Source organism: Carassius gibelio, chromosome B24, assembly GCF_023724105.1.
Source record: "Carassius gibelio isolate Cgi1373 ecotype wild population from Czech Republic chromosome B24, carGib1.2-hapl.c, whole genome shotgun sequence".
NCBI lineage: Eukaryota > Metazoa > Chordata > Actinopteri > Cypriniformes > Cyprinidae > Carassius > Carassius gibelio.
Genome location: NC_068419.1, coordinates 11,215,717 through 11,237,641, shown reverse-complemented (window position 1 = coordinate 11,237,641; position 21,925 = coordinate 11,215,717). Strand labels below are relative to the sequence as shown.

At 35.2% G+C, this 21,925-nt stretch overlaps 1 protein-coding gene across 3 annotated transcripts in view; it reads left to right on the top strand.

The window, feature by feature from the left end:
- The window catches only part of cb24h8orf34 (chromosome B24 C8orf34 homolog), a 79,421-nt gene that overhangs the window by 46,292 nt on the left and 11,204 nt on the right, over positions 1-21,925 (top strand). For all 3 annotated transcript variants that reach the window (XM_052596327.1, XM_052596325.1, XM_052596326.1), the window contains exons 9-11: positions 5,635-5,717; positions 6,890-6,963; positions 20,083-20,212. In XM_052596327.1, coding sequence (XP_052452287.1) covers positions 5,635-5,717; positions 6,890-6,963; positions 20,083-20,212 — 287 coding nt within the window. The remainder of the gene's footprint in view (positions 1-5,634; positions 5,718-6,889; positions 6,964-20,082; positions 20,213-21,925) is intronic.

The following is a 21,925-nucleotide window of genomic DNA, read 5'->3' as shown; positions in this document are numbered from 1 at the left end:
TCCTGACCTCTGTTTGCTGAGAGGCCCCAGTCAAACCCCTTTCAGCCGGATATGAGGGCCACACGCTGCATTCCAACAAACTACAGTCAAAACTCTGAGAGCTAAAGGTGAATGAGTACATGTTGAGGTAATGCACAGCGTTCATCTTACTGAGGTGACTATGATGTGTGCAGTCATCTTAAATCCATGCATCTGGCTGTTTCTTCAACTATGGGAACTTTTGGCCCTTTGAATTGTTTGAAAATTAACTTAACTCTCTTAAAACACACTTATCATGCTCTCACTAGTTAAATTAATTTGTCAATGAACACTGACTAACTGTGACAGAAGAATTATGTGACTTATTATTTTCTGTAAGTCATGATCATTTCACCACCATGCCGTCATTTACAAAATATTATATATATATATATATATATATATATATATATATATATATATATATATATATATATATATATATATATATATATATATATATATATATATATATATATTTATTTATTTATTTCATAAAACGGTTGACTCCTTTGTCTCGTAAAGGTAAATTTCACAGCTACAATTTTATGCATTCTAAATACAGAGTTAAATATTTTCTCACTTTATGTATAATTTGACACCTTGACTGGAAATAGAAATAATAAATATATAATAATATCTAAAAATATAATACAAATATATTATATTTAAATAACATATTTAGCATATTTTTATTTACACACTGTCTTATTATTCATACATTTCAATGAAATTTCACCGAACTCTGTTTATGCACACAACCTTTAAATGTTTGGGGTTTTGTACGTTTTTACGATTACAATTTAGAAGTGTTTATTTCTCTTGTTTAGATAATCATATTTCAAAAATGTAATAATTACATTTATAATAATAATTATAATAATATCATATTAATATTAATATTATAATAAAATTATAATAATAATTTATTCATATTATTTACAGTTGTTTATAAAGAAGGCATTTAAAAGTAGCAGAAATACAGGAAATGGTCACATTGTCACATTAAAATGGTTGAAGACTGTTAAAATGTGACTTTCATATAGCAACAACAACAACAAAAAATCTGTTATTTTAGATAAAAAAAAAATTACCTCATGACATAAAAGTGTCAAAAGTTGAAGAAACATTCATCAATGGACGAGAAAGAATACATATCTTAAAAGCATTCTAGAAAAGAGATAATCTTCATTATCACCTGTTTTCTGTTTTTATTTCCTGCTGTTTAGTTTGTGGCTGGGCAGTATGATCACATTTCACACTGTTGGCAGTGATAGGGTGACTCAGCGCTCATGTCCGATGCCAGGCTCTGATAAGAAACAATCTGTTGGGTTCAATGGCTGCCACGCTCCTACATCCACCCACATTTGTTTTGTTTGTCTCTTTCTTTTTTGCTTTTCATTTCTGCCCCATATCAGATTCACCACAGATACTTTAGGGCATTCTATACAGTCTACAAGATGCTGAACACATCTTTGCACTTTTATCACACAATCACTGTTTGTTTGTGCACTGTTTATCACATTGATTTGGACGTTCATTTGTATATATCACATCACAGGTTAAAAGCACAGGATTGTGGATATAACCCACTCCCGTTACATATTTAGATCAGAGCTTGGGTTTCTTCCATTGATCTTTTTTTGTCAGTGATGTCTGTTTCATGAACACAGCATTCTTTTGAATCCGAGTTCATCTGAGTAATTCATTCATGAATCGGATTGAATCAGTACAAGTGATTCTCTAACAGATCCTATAAGTTCTGTTTGTACATCTGGAAGCTCTTCATATACAGGAGTCTTGCCAAACAGCAGCAGCTATATAATGTGTGGAAACAGATGCCCATCTCTCTCTCTTTCTGTTTTCTTTTCTGTTTCTTTGCCTGGGCATGTGGCTACTTGGAAGACCCAGGTAGCATTCTTCACATTTTCTCAGGCTCAGACTTAGGAATCCTTTTATCTGGACATTTGTTATCTCAAGTGGTCAATGAGTGAAGAACACAGTACTTAACAGCAGTCCGGAAAGTCTGGTTGTTAGACACCGTTAAAACATGTAATATTATACTTAAACCCGTCAAGTTCATTCAGTGGATTTGATGACTTATACTGTAGGTGGTACAATATCTATATGGACAATAATCTTAAAGCAAATTTGATTATAATGAAAATTCTAAGAAATACATAATTTAAGTGTTAGTTTACCCAAAAATGAAAATTAGGCTGGGTTTTACTTACTCCTGAGGCATCCTAGGTGTATGTGACTTTCTTCTTTCAGACAAGTCCAATCGGAGTTATATTAGAAATAATATAGACTCTGTCATGGCAAGTCAGTGTGTGTTGCATTGCTTCATTCCAGAAGTTAAATAAATGGCTCCCGGGGGTGAACAAAGGCCTCCTGTAGTGAATCGATGCTATTTTTTAAAGAAAAATATCCATATTCAAAACGTTATAATCACCTGAATTCACTGTTGTAAAGCGGAAGAAGTTCTGGGAGCATGATGTATGAGGTTGCGCATGTGCCGGTGAGTCTCGTGAAAACCAAGATTTGTTTACAGGATCAAAAGAAGCTACATTTCCTTACTTTAGCAAAGGAAAACCAGTCTCCAGGCTTAGATCGAAATCCTCAGACATTCTTCTCTAAAAATCCTAGTTTTGTACTTGCAATTAGTGACTGTTGTTTTGTTTTGATCTCTTCGCTGCGTTTCCACTTGTGTCATCTTCTGAGAGGTGCATGCACAAATCTGACCTCGTACGTCATTCCACTGGAACTGCTTCCATTTTTACACTTTTTATTTCACTTGTTTTGGACTGAAGAAATGCAACCCCCGTTGACTGCAATTTTTAACAGAACTCTGCCTGGATTCTCCTGAAAATATAAAGTCATTTTTACCTAGGATGCCTCGGGGGGTGAGTAAAAAACAGCCTAATTTTCATTTTTGGGTGAACTAACCCTTTAATTAAGCGCATCCAAATATACTCAAAAGTTTTCTCACAAGATTCAAGTACACATCAGTCAAAGTGAAGCTTAAATTGATTTTGAAAGGTGAACTTATGTGTTTCAGTATTACTGAATATTCTGCAAGGATCTACTGACTCATAATATACCACTGTTGGAAAAGGTCATGTGATATATTCCTTATCTGCCAGTGTCTGTCATCTTCATGTGATAGATGAGGTGGTAGACTACAGCCACACATGCTTTGGAAACAGCTCATCTGGCAGTAGCACAATCGCTCTCAATTTCATCTGCTCCTTAAATTGGCAACAGATATGACACTTTTATATTATGTATGAATGAAAAAGTGCATCTGATCCATTGCAGGACATGAGAGGGTATTATAAAAGGCAATATGTTATAATTATTTATAAAGCACAGAGTAGCCTTTTGAAGAAGACCTGAGCCCCAGCTGCCAAAAGCATCCGAGATCCGAGCCCTCTCTGTTATTATGGGGGGACTGACCCGATCAAGCACAGCTGTGTGAGTCATTCACCATCATTAGTTTAATTATTAATTCCAAAAATGATGCTGTATGAAAAGGAACTGCCTCAGATGGTGGCCTAGACCAGATCAGTTTTTTTCTTCTCAAGTGGCTTCTGTATGGATGAGAAAGAATGAGGGAGAAAGTCGTAGGTGTATGTGATATATGGATAGACAGAGAGAAAAATAGTTGTAGGAGCTTCAGTGAAACAGCAAGTCGGGTAAAGTGGAAAAAAGAGTTGTTTTCTTTTGTGATGATCATGCTTATTAGCTACCCTGTTCTCTTATTGGAAAAGGCATGCAATGGCAATGCCGAAAAATGTGAAATGAACGAAGCCTATCATTTGCTAAGTACAGCATTTGGTGATTTACAGTTCTGAAGTGAAACCACTCCAAAATAAAATTTTGTGAATACGGCATTGTTGAAGAATAAGGTATGACAATTACACTGCTGTAGGTCTTTATTTTCCACTCTAGGAAATTTGTGAGACTGGAAGGTTTTAATTGGATGCACCTACTTAAATCACCTGGTATGATCCTGGCCACACAAAATATATACACAGTATATTTTTAAGCACACTGATTTTCCCTTACTTAAAGGAATAGTTCACTCAAATATAAAGGTTTACTGAACATTTACTCCAAGATGTAGATTAGTTGTTTCCTCATCAGAAAAGATTTGGAGAAATTTAGCTATACTACACTTGCTCACCAGTGGAGTGAATGGGTGCCGTCAGAATGAGAGACCACACTGCTAATAAAAAACATCACAATAATCCACAAGTAATCCACCCAACTCCAGTCCATCAGTAAACATCTTGTGAAAAAAACTTGCGTTTGTAAAAAAAAAAAAAAAAAAAGAAAAAGGAAAAAACTTACATCATGGCATTTTAAATTTAAACAGTCACATTTGGCAAAAAACCAGTTCAAATCCAAACACATCCTCCAGTGAAAAATACAATTTCCTGTTATCCTTTAACATAAAATCCACCATATTTAATTTTGTTTTGGACTTGCTGTGCTTGTAAATGGGGCTTTTTTCTGTGCATATTTCTCTACTGATTCAGACAAAATTACCTTTTCACTGGAGAAAGCAATATTATGGATAGAGCAGTGGTTTGAAGTTAAAATCATGTATTTTTTTTTTTTTTTATAACAAAGCTTTAACTGGAGTTATGTCGATTACTTGTGGGTTATTGTGATGATTTAACCAGTTGTTCGACTCATTCTGATGGCACCCATTCAATGCAGAGGATCCATTGCTGAGCAAGTGATATAATGCTAATTTTTTTTTTTTCATTATTATTATTTTGTTTTTTACATATATTCTGTTTAAGAAACAAACTATTCTTGGATGGCCTGAGAATGACTATATTTAATTATTTATTATTATTATTATTTATTTATTTATTTTTGTGTGTGTGAAGTATTTCTTTTAGGATCATTGTAGTATATACGATGGCTATAAAGATAATTCACCTGAAAATGACTACTTTGATGCCTTTCTTCTTTTCCTAGTCCACAAAAGAAGATGTTAGACATTATGTTCATGCTATCACCTCCCTCCACCCCCCCCCACCCCCCAAAAAAAGGCCCATTAAAAATGTCAGCTTTTGAGATTGAGTTAATGATGAGCATATTTTTGGATGAACTGTTCTTTTAAGAACAAGCTCTCTTTAGGCAAGCTCCTAACCCCAGCATCCTCTGAGATAGGACATCATAAATGATGGGTGTTTGAGACAGCTGCACAGTTCGGCGATTAGTAGATTGCTGTCAGGTTTTAAGCGTTCCCCTATGTTACGCTCTGTCTACATTCCAGCCTGCCCATATCCTCATCCTCCCCTGATAGTGATAAGACAAATAGACTGCTTTGGCATGGTCTCATCACCTTTTATGAATAGAGACTCACTGTCTCTACTTGTTCTCATCCAGCAAAGACACTGGGTAAAAATAGAGATTTTATTTGATACTGATCCATTACACAGAGTTCTTTCATAGCCTCAGCAGAGAGTTTACTCTGAAAGGAGAATATGATAGTATTTTCGCTGTTATCTTCCACAGCCATCATAACTGTGGGAGAAATGCAAGCCACTTATTTGAAATTAAAACCTGTAATGCTCTTTTTTTTTTTTTTTTAAGGCTTCAAGGGGACAGTTTAACTGCAAGGTCTGAAGAGGAACCAGTACCCCATGTCCCAGAGCAAGCTGTGCCAGAAATACCTTGTAAGTACCTACAGTCATCATGGAGCATGGGACAGCATTTATGTACAGCATATAAAGTCACACAAAAGACCAATTCTATATGTATGTGTGTGTGTGTGTGTGTGTGTGTGTGTGTGTATACAGGTATACACAAATGTTGTAATATTAAATTTTGTTTAGTTTTACATCCAAGCTTCATTAATATAATCCTACAAATTGTAAATTCTTTGATAGCATTTATTTGAATGTAAATATTTTGAAACATAATACTTTACTTTTTATCAATGTGTTGCAGCCTTAATACAATTATTATTAGTAGTAGTATAATTTTTTACTTTTACTTTCCACAATCTTGTTTCCAAAAAAAAAAAAAAAAAAAATTTAAATAGAATGTACAACTCTTTTCAACAAGAAATCATAAGGAAAAAAGTCATTTTCATTTGTAATAATATTTCTGTATATATTGCTGTATTGCTCTATTGCTGTATTTAGCCTGAGATTTCTTCCAAAAACCTTAATTAGGTTAAGGTTTTATTAACCCTATGCATAATGTATTTTATATTACTATTATATTTTTTATTAACTGCAAAAGGCTGAACTTTTTCATGCAAAAAAATATAATAAATAAATAATACATTATACATTAAAAAAAAAAATATCTGCACACACACACACACACACACACACACACACACACACACACACACACACATATATATATATATATATATATATATATATATATATATATATATATATATATATACTTTTTAAAATTTATTTCACTTATTTATTCATTGATTTATTCGTTCATTTATTTATTTTAATATTATTCATTTATTTATTTATATTCACTTTTTGAAATTAATCTCAGTAAAAGACTATAGTGGGCCCCTCTCGACACACATCGAGATTACCTCCCAAGTAGGTCCATAAACACCCCATCCTCTTGTCTCCTTAAATCACATATCATATCAAGAAAGAGCAGATTTATGTATCATCTTATGGAATCTGCTAAAAGGGGCAGCCTGTTAAAAAATTAGTCTTTTAGTTCAAGATTCACTCAAGCTTACTGAGGAAATTTAATCTATCCATTGTCTCTTGAGGGGCATTTTGGTGGTGAATGTGGGAGTGTATTGTGAGTGTGTGTGTGGTAAAGCCTTTATTGTGTTTTTTTTTTTCTTCTGGATCAGGTCCATTACCCACGGTGACAGAAATCCTCACAGCAGCAGAAGATCTGCAGACGGTCTCTCAGGTGACAGGGCCGGTAGGTGATCCTCACCCAGCAAAACAGTCTATATATCACTTTTCCCAAGTCATTAATATCTACAGCATCACCTCCATTGTGAACGCTGTCAGAGGGACAGTTAAAACCACTTACATCGTTCTCCAGGGAGGACCGGCCCCAGCGTGACTTGACTATTTGTCTCCATGCTTGTCAAGCTAGAGGGGAAGCTCACCTAGCCAAACCATGAATAAGAGCTTATCATGTGAAAAAGGTACATTGTGTTAGATTAAAGATCTATTAAAAAGGTGCAGGGTTTGGATGAACACAGTCTTGGCTGTGTACCTGGTGAGAAAGCACACAACACTCAAGCTCTTCTCGCAGAGTATCGTGTTGTTGATTGAAAGGTGTTCATTTACATTCGAGAGAGAGGTCAATGAGGACACCTGTGTTGTAGAAATCCCCCATTCCATCAAATCTGTCAGCAACAGCCACCAGAGACCAGAACAGACTTCCAACATAGAACACAAGACCAGGAGTCTGGAGCCGTGCACACAAAACACGTTCTCGTGTTCAAAGACAGCTGAACAGAATGCAAAGGTCAAGTCTGTCTGGTCATCTGTCCATCTGTCTGTATGTCGTTCTTTCTGTCCATTCATCCATCCATCCATCTGTCTAAACTCTAGGGCTTTTTTGTTGATAAGTCAACGATGAAAAATGAGCTAATTTCTTGCAGAAAACTATTCTTTCATTAAGATTTGTAACACAATTCTGCATCCTGTTTGCTGCCTGAGTTCAATTTTAAAATGGAGATTTCAAATTGTTATTGGAATTTAAAAGGTATTCTCAATTCAGTTCTGACAGGTGCACAACCCAGGTATTTACAGTTTTTACATCACCAGGAGACACTTTTCAATACTTAGGTCACTTTTTTTCCGTAAAAGTTAATTTGAAAAACAAGGACAATTCTCATCTGTTTAGAACTCACTGCAAAATATGTTAAATGGTCCATACTTACATTACTGTACAATAATATTCCTAAATTGTCCCCATTTGTATAGATGCTAAAACCCGTAACGTTTTGTCACGGCTGTGTATCGACCTTCCTGATCTTTCCTATTAGCTTGGCACGTTTATAAGATAGAAAAATGCATTTGTTCTTGACACAGATGAGGTTTATTTCATTATGTATTATTGCAAGAAGACAATTTTAGATTCTAATCGGCAGTGTGAATTTACCTCCATATCTGATTATAGAAGTGGGTTCTGGGTTTGGAAAATCTGGGATTCAAAGTCTAATTTAAGTCCGAAAACAAGGAAACAAGGATGCCAGCTCAGGTGAAAACACATTAAAGCAAAAGGGGGAGAAATCAAATTATATAACAAATTCCAAAATTCGTCATAATTTTCATTCATTTTACTAAAACATGGTATGCAGTTTAGTCCGCATGGACTGCTGTTGTGCTCACTGTGTGGAGAGTTTGGAAAAAGTGTCAAAATTGTTGAGAAATGGGTTTTAAAAGTACTCTACAACTGGACTGATAGCTGTGTTCTTGTCATCTAGGAACCCTGCCATTGAAAAACAATTAAAAATCATTCAGACCTATGTGAACAACAACCAATCTCCTCGCATTCAGAGCCTGACTCTCAAAATCTCATGGGAATTTAACTGTATACAGGTTTCTGTCACTACAGCAGCCCCAAACTCCCTATAACCCATCGTGAAGTGGTTATTTTTCTATCAGCAGCAGAACAGAGAGTGCAGCTATAATTACAGACTAAAAGTGTTGGAAAAATCTCTTTAGGAATCTTTTAGGAGTCGTGTGTGGAGCTTATGGGCTGAGAGCTCCAGACAGAGTGGCAACATCAGACATGTGAGGCTTCTTCTTCGTCGCCCAGTGGGGACACCCAAGGAGCTGTGTCTACCCTGAGAAACCGTACCACAGAGTAAACAATGCCGTCCGGACACCGTATAGGGCCTCACACACACTTACGTCTGCTTTCTCATTCACACAGAAACATGCTCTTTACTTTGGCTTGCATATTAAAGACCTGTCTCTCTTTCTGAAAAGAGAGAGACAGAGAAAGTGTGAAAGGAGGCCCCATCGTCTATAGATTAAACCGTGCCAGTGAGCTAAGAGCGAGACGGCTCATGTTTCCCACATGGAGCGGCGTGTGTGAAAGGATCAGATCACCTACTGCTGCTTTTTAAAGCTTAATGTGGTTGTTTTCTGGTTAATTGCTTATTTGGGCTCTATTTGAAAGGCAAATGCGATTTGTCTTCCTAATATCTTATTACTAACTGGTCCTCAGGGGTTCTCTCGTCTTGTCGCCCAGAATGGCACGGAAAACAAACGTAATACTTTTATGAGCTGAGTCACTTCTTGGGACAACAATAGTCATGGGCGCTGTATCTGTGCTGATCTCCTCCTGGCTGTAACTCGTGTTTTTACCCTCATAAGATGAACAGAGCTGCTTATGGGCTCCAGGCTGCATAGAGCATCTTGGGAGACTTCAGTTTGCTTGTTGGCCTATGAACAACCTTTCAATTCATTTTTTTACTGTTTCTTACTGGTTTTTATAATCTGTTTATATTATGACCTTTATTTATTATTATGAACTTTATTTAACTGATGTATTTTATTGTATATAATGAAATTACATTATATCATTTTATTTTAATATACTTATTCTTATAAGAAGCATTAAATATACCATAGAACTGAATACTTATTTGCTGTTAATCAAAATAAACCAAAATTAAAAAATGTAATGGACCAATTAATTTAAATATAATTATAATATCAATAATTACAATTATAATTTATGTTTTTAAAATTTTATAAAATGTATATATTATATTTTATTTAAATTACATATTTTGATCTGCTTATATATATATATATATATAAGGTTAACACAGTGACTCCAACTAGTAACTTTGGCAGGTTGAATAATTGCCAGTGTGTGAGCTGGAGGCTAAGTATAAGTTTAGCACAGATATATTTGCACTCTCTGAGCAGGGGCGTCGCACCCGTGGGGGATGTGGGTGTTTTAACACCCACACTTTTCCCGGTGAGAGTGTTCAACACCCACACGTTTTCTGCAGTTTTTCCGCAGTTTTGCACAAACGCCTTACTACAGTCGCTCCTCCGTTTCTCTGGCCGCTCTGTGTCTGCGCTCGCCGCGGCTGCCTCCTCCCCCCTCCCTCTCATGACACCTGCTTTGAGCCTGGCCGGCTGCTGATTGGCTGTTCTGCCTTAAGTCCCGCCTCTCTTGGGGTGTTATTGGTCAGCTCGTGCTGAGGAGGCGGGCACCTAGGCGGGAAGAGTTTGGGAAGATGTTCTGTTATGGTTTTTGTTGACATGTCGAGTGTTTTCGGTATTATATTTCGTCTTTTAGACTAATGCTAATTTATATTATTGGGATATTGTTCAGCAGCTAGCTAAATTCGGTTATGTAACGTTATGTGGCATGCAATGTATAACATAACTGTGATGAAGAAGGCAGGGAATTGCCAAGGAGGGGGGACAAACTGGCATTGTTAAGCAGTGTATTTATGGGTTCATTGCCAGTGCAACTGATTTTGATAGCTGAATACTTTTGTGGATACTTACTGAGTGTTTGATTGTAACGTTACCTGTTGAGGAGAAAAAAGTGAGAAATTATGACATTGTTTGCCTACCTGTTGAAGAATTATGAAAGAAAAATTCATATTATTTTAATGTTTAAAAACAGTAAATTGTTACATTATTTATACCACCAGAGAAAAAGCTCTGTGTGGGCGTTTTTTTTTCTCCCCTTTTCTAATTTTTTTTTTTTTTTTTAATGTAGGATCTTTTTTTTTTTTTCAGCCAAACTTTAAGCTCTGCATTCTGTACCCCTCTGTCACTGTATTCAGCGTTTTTTTTTTTTTTATTGTTTATAAACAAACCACATCCATCCCCCACACTTTTGAAAAGCTTGCTACGCCCCTGTCTCTGAGGGCTTCAGAGTTTCTTTCTCCATTAAGCAATCTTTGATATTTCTCAGTTCATCTCAATGGATACGGAGCGCACCTTGTATTTGATGTACCGTAAACTCTAGTGTGAAAGCGCACAAATTGCAGTCGCTTTCTCTCACACACATACGCAGACACCGAGAGAGAGAGAGAGAGAGAGAGAGAGAGAGAGAGAGAGAGAATTGACTCGCTACATTTAAACAATATTCTTTATTGTATTTTCTTGTCAAAATAACGGCGTTCCTATAGAAGTCTTCAGCTTTTAATAACAGCCGTGTTTTCCGGTAGTGGGTGGAGTTAATGCGCAAACGGCAATCCCATTGGCTGGCGCTCACCTATTGTCGTTCCTGTTTTATAGTTCTTATTATTAGAATTCTATCATTATTATCCTATCAGTATTTTTGTTCGTTTTTTTTCCCCAATTTTTTTTTTTTTTGTCAGAAACATTGAATGACAGAAAAAACAACCACCTCTCAAGTTAAAAAAAAAAAAAAAAAAAAAAAAAAAAATATATATATATATATATATATATATATATATATATATATATATATATATATATATATATATATATATATATATATATATATTCCCCTAAAATTTTTATGAAAATAAAAGCAACATTGTCCGAACCATGGCATGCATTTTTCATGAGGTTTCGAGACAGACCTATTTTCCATTGCAGCCTGTAACAAAGGATTTCCCAGTTTGGTTCAATAAAGTAATTCTGAGTCTGATTCTGATATTTAAACAGACAGTGTTTCTAATGCTACAGGGTTTTTTTTTTTTTTCAGTTTAGTTTTTTATATTTTTTATTAATCTTCTACATCCATGCATCACTTTTATTATGCAATAAGAATCTACTTTTTATGTCTTTATCTTAATACATGGTTTTGTTTTTACACACAACCTTATCAGAGTTAATGATAATGAACTGTATTGTTATACATTTATGTAGTCTTGATTTGGGTGTGTACAGTGGTTTTACATTTAAAAGGGTTGTAAATCTAGTTCAAGCAAATATTAGCACGCCATAGTCAACTTTTATCTGGTAATTTCACAACAACAAAACTGTGGTTAGTAAAAATGCTGTGTGGCTAGTAACTTTGGAAAACCACTTTGGTTAGTGAGCAGAAAGGTTAATGTCAAGCCCTGTATATATATTCTGCTATGACATTTAAATAATTGCAATACCTAAATAATGTCTCCACATAAAAATATTTCAAAAACATTACATTATTATAGAGCTGGTTGGTTCTGCTTAAGTTGAATCAAATGATCAATTTTATTGATTTCATTTTTATTAATTATTTGCCTTGTTGTGTGTGTGTGTGTGTGTGTCTGTCTGTGTGTGTGATTTATTGTCAATAACAGTGAATTCATGTGACAAATGTACATTTCACTTATAAATAGTTACCCAGCAGAAAGTAGGAAGTCAGAAAAATGTCAATTTAGGATATCATTTTGAAATTCTCTAATCAGGCATTTAAAAAATAATCGGTTTTGTTTTCATTAAATGAGAATCAGATGGCATAATTTAACTGAACTTCTTGAGCCTGGCCTGGAAGTTTCATTGTTAAACTGACTGTGAAGGAAGTATTTTTTTTTCTGTATATGCTAATTATGTTCATGTCTGTACTACTGAAATATTTGTTTTTGTATGGTTGGAAAATGTGGATATGTGTTTTTTTTTTTTTTTCCTATGGGCTTCACTTTTGTTGTGACAGCCTCCCACCTTGGCAGATCAGAAATATTTCAGCTTCAACCTTTTCTATTAATATTGGCATGCTTTGTTATATAAGCCATCACACATTAATGGGTCTCTCTCTCATGTGGTTTCCGGTCTTGATTGTCTTAGTACTGGGGTGATATTAAAAAAACAGCCTTGAGGAGAGCTTGCTTTGACTGCGTGAGCTAAAACGGTAAAGTTTGGTCACGGCTGTGCATCAGCCTTCCTGATCTTTCTGATTAGGCCTGCTCATTTATAACATGGAAAAATATAGTTGTTCTTGACACAGATGATGTCTGTTTCATTATACATTATTGCAGGAAGAAAAATCCTCCATTCCACATACGAAGATTTGTTGTTTCAGTCCTGTACTGCAGTCTGAATTTACCTCCATGTCTTCTTACACCTCTTAATACACAGTGGGGTCCTAAAGTCTGAATCCACATTGAATTCAATCCTGAAAATAAACAAATTTTAGCCTTCCTTCCACTTTAGAATCCTTAATCCTACCCCATACCTAAACATACTGTAACAACTACTTTACTAACTATTAATAAGCAGCAAATTAGGAGTTTTTAGATACGAATGTTATAGTTAGTTAATAGTGAGAATTCCCAAACTAAAGTATGTATTTTTTGGATTAGACATCATGGAACATGAAATCAGTGGAGAAATAAAGCATACTTCTCAAATTGCACACAAATCTGATTCTCACAAAGCATTTCAGAAGCATGTCGTACGCTCTTTTGTTTTTGGCCCCTGTCTTATCTATTACTATAGCTAGATATTTATTCTTAAACAACAAAAAAGTGCATTGGTTGGTTATTAACTGCTCACAAATGCACTTTTTGCAATCCTTGCTATCAGTATTGGAAAGACTTTTCTTAAACATTTACTTTAGCTTTCAGCAGGAAATTGATGATGTTTCTTTAATTAGGTAAGTATGGATATGCTCATTCTCTTGGCATCTGCTTTTGTCGTGGTCTTTACTGTAAACCATCTGCTCTTACTTTAGGAAGAGTCATGAGTTACTTTTATTTTAACTTTTAATTGACAGGTGATAATGAGGATCCTGTTTCATTTGTCTGTAAAATGTTTTTCAGAACTCCACGTTGAAGAAAATAGCATTGTATTATTGCTTTCTTGAGTGAAACAGCAGGGGTGGCCTCAATTTCTTCTTCTGTATGGGGTCCCTGAGCTCTTATGGGGGTCTGGGACCCTGCAGCTCCCCCTCAATTCAAACACTGAATGTAATTCAGGCAGTTTATAAGATATATGCCAGAGGAGCTGACAGACTCTCCCATATATTCCGGCGAGCCATCTGGTTCATGTTTTTCACTTGTTACAAATCTCTGAAATGTTGTCCAGCTAACATAATATAGCGATAGCATTAACAAATTGTTCAGTGGTACTCTAGAACCAAGACATTTGTCAGGCAAGATGCAGAGAAACACACTCTTAAATGTCACACACCTGTCTGAAGCCTGTTATAGCAAATATACGATGCTCACTGATGGATGTTTCAATGTGATTCACATGTTTGACTTTGTTATAAACTAAATATTCAGAAGTGATCTGGTTGAATGAAGTTATTTCAACAGGTAACGTGTGGTTTGTGTGAGTTCTGCGGGTTTGTGTTTTTTTTTTTTTTCATGTATAATCCAGGTGCACACAGTATGTCATGCTGCAGGGCTCTGTGGTTTAGAGGTTTAGAGTTTAATCAGATAATAAATTTGTTATTGTCCATTTCCTTTTTGATTTTGGCACAGCGCCCATGAACATGCATTATGTGGGTTTGCATGCTGCCAGCACAAGTAGATTTAATAAACCTTTGTGTTAGACTTAATTTCCGTTTACCATGCGCTCTATTATAGCACCAGAGGGGAGGTTTGCTTGAGTGTTTGTGTACGATTTAAATCTGTTAGCACTGAAATTATATTTGATTTTGTTAATGGACGTTGGGTAAAATGGATGTGTGCAGATGTTTCAAGTGGCTCTTAATAGATATGAAAAAACACCTCAATTAAAAACATAAGAGTTGTCTAGAAATAAAGATAAAAAAATATCTATGTTGCTTTGTCAACTAAATGAAATGTTAAAACACTGGAAATAAATCAATGAAAAAAAAACAAAAAAACACCACCAACAAAACAAAAAACAAAACAATGCAGATATTATTAAATATCACTTTTAAAAGTATAAATCATTTGTTTGTCTAAACAAATATTGTCCAACAATGACACCAGCAGGTAAAGTTACAGCGGGAGTCTGCGTCTGTCATGTCTCCTCTGAGCCCATTGAGTTTTAATAGACCCCCTAAAGCATACGGTTACCGATACCGAGCTTTGATGACTGATGAACCGAAAAAATTTTAAAATATTTAAGTTAACTATAAAAAAATATATAGGCCTAGTTTAAATCGTTACTGCTTTGAGTTAATATTTTGGAATAAAATGCTTAAAATAAATTAACTTTATGGGATCCATACTTGGCTTTAATAAACAGAATACTGAATGTAAAAATATAAAATATAATTGAAGAGTTAAAACATTTGAACTATAATTAAAATAACAGCTGAACATCTAAAATACATTTTTTTTTTAAATATCTCCATCTTAAACTAAACTATTTGCCATGTGTTGAAAGTCGCTGCTAAGCATTAAATCATTAATTTCCTCTGTCAGACTTTGAACTCAAAGACAAAACACAAAAAAAAAGAAAGATAAATTATATACTGGACTGTTTTGTGGCCATTTTTATCTCTCACTTTTAGCAAACAAACAGTGGAAGAGGCTTTCAACTGGTTTTAGCAGCCCAGCCCAGAAGGACTGATGCAATGCGGTCAGTGATGTTTGCTTCCATGTGCCAGGGTGGGCCACCGCTCTTTGTAGTGACTCTTTTCCCTTGTGGCAGCTTGGTGTGGGCAGAACACAAGCCTCAGCGCTCTGTGTACATGCTAAACATCACTGTGGCTTAAGCCTGCGGCCTCCAATATGGCCGTAAAGAGCCTGCACTTGCAGATGTGACAGCAGGCAATGAGCCAAGGCAATGTTGTCCCTGTGCCGTAAATATGCACAGACCAACAGCAATGGCAAATGTTAAATCCTTGACTTTCCTTGTGGTTTTTGAACCTGCTTCCAATGAGCTGGACATTTCTGAACAATTATAATGCCGTTTGATGTGCGTAAGAGAAACGCCGCAGCTTTACTAGCCTGTTTAACAGCCTTTGAGAGTGAAGTGTTGTGCTTTTCCTGTGAGGATTGAGGTGAATGGTGGAATGGTGGATCAGTCGCCAGTGGCACGACCTAAATATGGGCACACAAACACAACGCTAGTACTTAAAATGCAAACAGTTGTTGAGTGGTCTCATATTTATTCTCAATCTGCATTTAATTTCTTAAGCAATTGGAACCATGCTTGTGAGTGGACGGAAGCCCCTTTAAAAGTGGTTGCAAGCTTTAGTGGACCAGTCAGCTTGCTCTCAATCCACAATTTCTCAAAGAAAACGTAAAACAGCTGCTTTGTTTGGCCGGTAAACAGCTGGTCTCTGATGGACTCACACGAAACTGAATTGTTGAAACTAGTTTGACTCATTCCCTTCCGAGTCGCACGCACACATCACCATCAATAAAGACAAATGTCGCTGTAAACCGCAGGAGTGCTGAAGGGAACGGCAGTGCACTTCCCAAATATTTCTTCAGTTCGCAAGTATCTAAGATCTATTATGGGTTTGTATAGTCAATGACGGTTCTAAGTGGATCCAATAAACCTCAAGAGAACGGATTGGCCAGTACGGCGGAATCAGAAATGAATCATCCGCGAATATTAATGCTGACATGCTTCTCTTAACAGCAGCCTCATCATTTATGAAACAGTTTCTGTTAACTGTCATTCATATTTATTTGTTGTTACTGTAAATGTAGACGCATGTCTATAGAGACATGTCAAAATATTTGCGAGGGAAGAGTTTTCTTTCCAGCATGTTTGGATGGATGGCGCTTTCGTTGTTTCGTGAGGTTCGGAGAATCTCTTCAGAGTTAAAATGAGTCTTTGTTTGTATTATCGTCCTCTATCTGTATGTATGGACATGATCTGACCTTGCTCTGTTTAAGTTATGAGTGAATTATGGGCCAGGAAGCCGGAATCACAGATATGTTTTTGTTTATATGAATGTATCTTGGGTTATGTGGCTAATATACTCTTCCTTCATTGTTTATGTTGTTAGTGTGTTGGGTGTAAAATGTGTGTCTCTCCATCTCTTAAAAGTTGTTTACAAAGGCATCATTTATTTGATCTTAAAATATAATATAATAACAGTAATATTGTGAAATATAAATTTATCGCTATCACATTTTAAATGGTTTAGATTTTTATTGAAATCATGATTCTTTGATGTAGAGAAAGTAAAAAAAAAAAAAAAAAAAAAAAAAAAAATTAGATTATTAATTTGTTTAATTCATAGATCAATATCTTGTGGCATCAAACTTCAAAATAAACCGTTTAGAAGCAGACGTTCAGCCAATACTGCTGTCATGTGTTTATCATCTTGATTTGTCCACCACAATTACCAACAAACAATTCATTGTTTAGCTGTTTCTTCCTGATTTAGATTATATTATTTATAGATACTTTTCAGCACTTGTGCAATGGAAAGTTGCAGTAGTTTAAACATGTCAGCAAAGCATAAACAGCTTAAAAAAAAACAGGTATTGCAGAAAAAAAAGTCACTTGTTGGGCAGCGTTCATTAAGGTAAGAAAATATAATACTCAAGTAAAAGTACCATTACATTTTAACAGTGTGAGGGAGGCTAAAATGGGATAGGCCAAGAGCGATAATGAAACACATCTGATCCAGTTGATCTAATCAATCAGGCTTATTTGAAAACTACATGTTATGTGTGTTGGAGCAGGGTTGGAACTAAAATCTGCAGGGCTGTGGCCCTCCAGGAACTGAGTTTGACACCCCTGGGATAAATCTCAAACCTGTTATAGGAATCAGATATTTAGAATAAAAAAATTAATCAGCATCAACAAAATGATTTTTTTTTCAATGCAGAGGAAACACAGAAGCTTCATCCGAAGTGGGATTTTGATGTATTTACCTACTGTTTCATGCAGGACATGAATGCATTTAACCTGCAGTTACAAATGCAGAAATAATGTTTTGATATATAAGATACATAAAATGTTAAATACTCATTTGAAATAAAACAATTAAATATAAATAATAATAATAAAACCAGTAGATACTTTAAATTTCTAAAATTCAGAAATTCACTGTTAATAAGTGAGGCATTGCGATTAAAATGGTGTTATGGTGGCTGTGTTTGGAATAATTATTGTCCAAATAGACCAAAAAAAAAAAAGGCAATATGGTGTCTAAAGTCTCTTTATTAACTATTTGTATGGTGAACTGTTGTAAAAAAAATAATAAAAATCTGTATGTAATCATGCTGATTTTCTGCCCCTATATCTTAAATTTTGTGATAATTCTAAATGCATTTTAACAGACTGAATCACACAGTGGAAGAACGCACTCTAAATGCACGTGCACTAGTCTAACCTACTAGACTTCATGGCACTGTAGGAGGTTTGTTTGGTTAAATACTGATAATGTCAAATCACACATCGTTAAAATAGCAATTACGATATTATCACAGACCATATCACACACCTTGCACCACCGTGTTTTTGGCTAATTAGTGCATAACCTTTTGCTAAACTGTCAAAGCTTAATTTTAACCACCAATGCAGCGATGCAAGTATTTTCCTTACCTCTACATGCTTGCAAAGGGTTGATGTTGAGATTTTATAAGCTGCTAGTTTGGTCTTTCTAGGCAAACACAACTTACGCTGCATAATACAGCTTAAATATGGCCAGCCCAGGGCTTCACTTCATTTCCTTCAAGTTCAACCTCAGCTAGCTCTACACCTTAACACCTGTCTTGTCCGTCTGCATCTTTCGTGTGATTTAAGTGCCAGTTTGATCTCCTGCCCATTATTTACTTATAGTAGTTTCCAGAGAGCATTTTTTTTTTTTTACTCAGTAATTGATGTGTTTTGAAATGTAGCAAAGTACAATACTTCAAACTAAATATAGTGAAGTAAAAGTAAAATTACAGATTTTAAAAACTACATAAAAAAGCTACTCAATTACAGTAACGCGGGTAAATGTAATTCGTTATTTTCCACCTCCAGAATTAAAATGCTTAATTTTTTAGCAAACAAAACTATTATACACAATACTTATTGCATTCTATACTGACATTACTTTAAATTACAACTGCATTGACTAGAAATATTGAGTGTTTATTTATTACTTCTTTCCGAAGTCTACATGCATGATGTGTACAGTACATATAACAGCTCCAGATTGCTATTTAAAATGTTATGGATCCAAAAACTGATCCAGAATGTTGTATGCTTACCTACCCTTTCTTTTAATTGTGACTTCTCAAGTCCATCTGTTCTCCTTGGGGCATTAAGGATGTGTTTGAATAATATACCACAGATCTGCCTAGATTTAGTATGCTACTGCAACCAAGACCAAACAAGAACCAGTGGGGAAGGTGGAAGTGCTAATTTATTAAATATTTGGTAACTGTTTAGTATAGGGACCAATTCTCACTATTAACCAGTTGCTTATTAGCATGGCTATTATTCAAATATTGGCTGTTTATGAGTACTTATAAAGCACATACTCTGCATGACCATATTCTACATCCTCAATCCTAAACTTAACAACTACCTAATTTTGAATAATCAGCGAATTAGGAGTTTACTGATGCAAAAGTCATAGTTAACGGTTTGTTAATAGCAAGAATTTGACCTAAAAATAAAGCGTGACCGAATATTTGTCTATAATTCTTTTTGATGTGTGATGTTCAGTGCCCTGCTTTTACAACATTTAGCATTTGCGTCCCACAAACCAGTGCCAATCCAGTAATAAGACTAGATTTGTTATAAAAACAGTGTTTCTTGCGTTGCCCGGCAAGTATGCATGTTAGCAATAAGCAAAATCATTACACACCAATATGATTTTGATTCATCTGTTGTTATGGTTTATTCTCTTGAATTGAAAGGCTGTATTCTTAATCCCCAAACCGCAAGTTTATTATCGTAAAATAGCAGGATCTCTACACTGCCTGTTGTCATCCGTTCTCGGATCCCTAGGGTTTATTGATTGTTACTTCAAAATCCTGTAACCACTACTGAACATCTAGCACAGTGTTCACAAATAAAAATTCAGTCCTTGCCGCCATCCAGACTTTCATCCCAAATAACTGTGGTTTCAGTGTTTTTCTTATTTCTCTTAAAAAATAATTGGCCCTCATTATAACAGATATGGCACAGTGTTGTAACCATAAGTCGTATGTAAAAAGGAGTGAAATTCAAAGCTAATGCGACTCTGTTTTGTGTGTGTGTGCCATAGCGTCACCCTGTCTGGGCATCGGATGTGAAGCCGATTAGAGGCACGAGCCCCCAGACGCCCAGACGTGCTCTGCAACTCCAGGACTCGCTTTTCTCCAAAGAACTGGAGAACATGGGCAAACATCTTGCTGGTAGGTTTTTAACACAGACACCCACATGCATATAAAACAGGCCACCTTTCCATTACAGTCTGACACTGTCAAAGGCCACACATGTGAAAGTCTGCCTGTGAACACAGGGATGAAGGTGTCTGATTGGCTAATTAAAAGCTGATCCACCTATTCAAAAATGTGGTTAAAAATCGGTGACCATCTTTGATTCATTTAATAATGCCACCAGCACACAAGCTTGTTAGCGTCGCTGTGAAGTGACAAATCTCTGTCTGTAGATGATCAAACTCAGATGATGGTTTGATCTCGCAGACCTTTGTTAGACGTTGTGTGTGTGAGCGACGTTCATTTCGTTTGGTAACCGCTTGAAAGCATTGGGTAAAACCAAAGGCTCAAACAGCATCAAGCATTCCAACATGTGTCGCACAGTTGTTTGTTTATACATGTACTGCTTTTTATTTCTATTCGCTGTCGCACACCAAATACATTTAAAACGCATTAAGTATTTAAGAAGGGCACTTTCACTAAGTCATCAGGGCAACAGCTGTGTCTATGTGTGTGTGGATGTGGGAGGTTGACATTTAAACCAGAAAAGTTAACAGCTTTAGCAAAGTAGACTCGAATATGTAGCTTTTGCATGCATACTTAGCTAATCAGAAAACATATATAATTGTTGTTGATGTTTCATATAAACACACACACACACACACACACACACACACACACACACACACACACACACACACACATATATATATATATATATATATATATATATATATATATATACATACTGTGTATGTAACCATGGACCACAAAACCAGTCTTATGTGTAGTGTTATGTGAGATTTGAAAAAGCTGAATAAGTATGCTTTCCATTTATTTATGGTTTATTAGGATTGGACAATATTTGGATGAGATACACATTTGTTAAAATCTGGAATCTGAGGGTGTCATAAAATCAAAATACTAAGGAAATCGCCTTTGAAAAAGGAATTCTTAGCAATGCATATTACTAATCAAAAATGAAGTTTTGATATATTTAAGGAAGGACATGTACACAGTATCTTCATGGAACAGGATCTTTACTTAATATCTTAGTGATTTTTGACATAAAAGAAAAATATATAATTTTGTAATATAATATAATTTTATATAAAATATACCCCAGTGACTTAAGACTGGTTTTGTGGTCCAAGGTCTCACACACACACACACACGCACACACACACACACACACACACACACACACACATATATATAATTCTCTCTCTATATGTAACTCTTTATATATAAATAAGTTTCATAAAATACACACACACACACACACACACACACACACACACAATTAAATTAATTATATGACATAATTTTATCATTTTTATCATTTTAAAATGAAAAGGCATATGGTTAACTGACTTGTTTAGAAAGTTGAAAACTGTGTTTTAGCTGTAATTTCCATCCACTTGCATTAAATGACTAACAGACTGCAAAGGTTTGTTTTAAAAATCTCAGTTTGTGTTCTACTGAAGAAACAAAGTCACCTACAGCTTGAATGCCCTGGGGGTAAGCAGATAAACATCACATTTCCATTTTTGGCTGAACTATCCCTTTAAATATTTTATAAAAATGCAAAATTATATATAAAAAAAAACATATCTAAATGTCAGGTTGTTAATAAATTATCCAGACCTTTTGTTTATTAACTAAGTTTTTTTAACACACACACACACA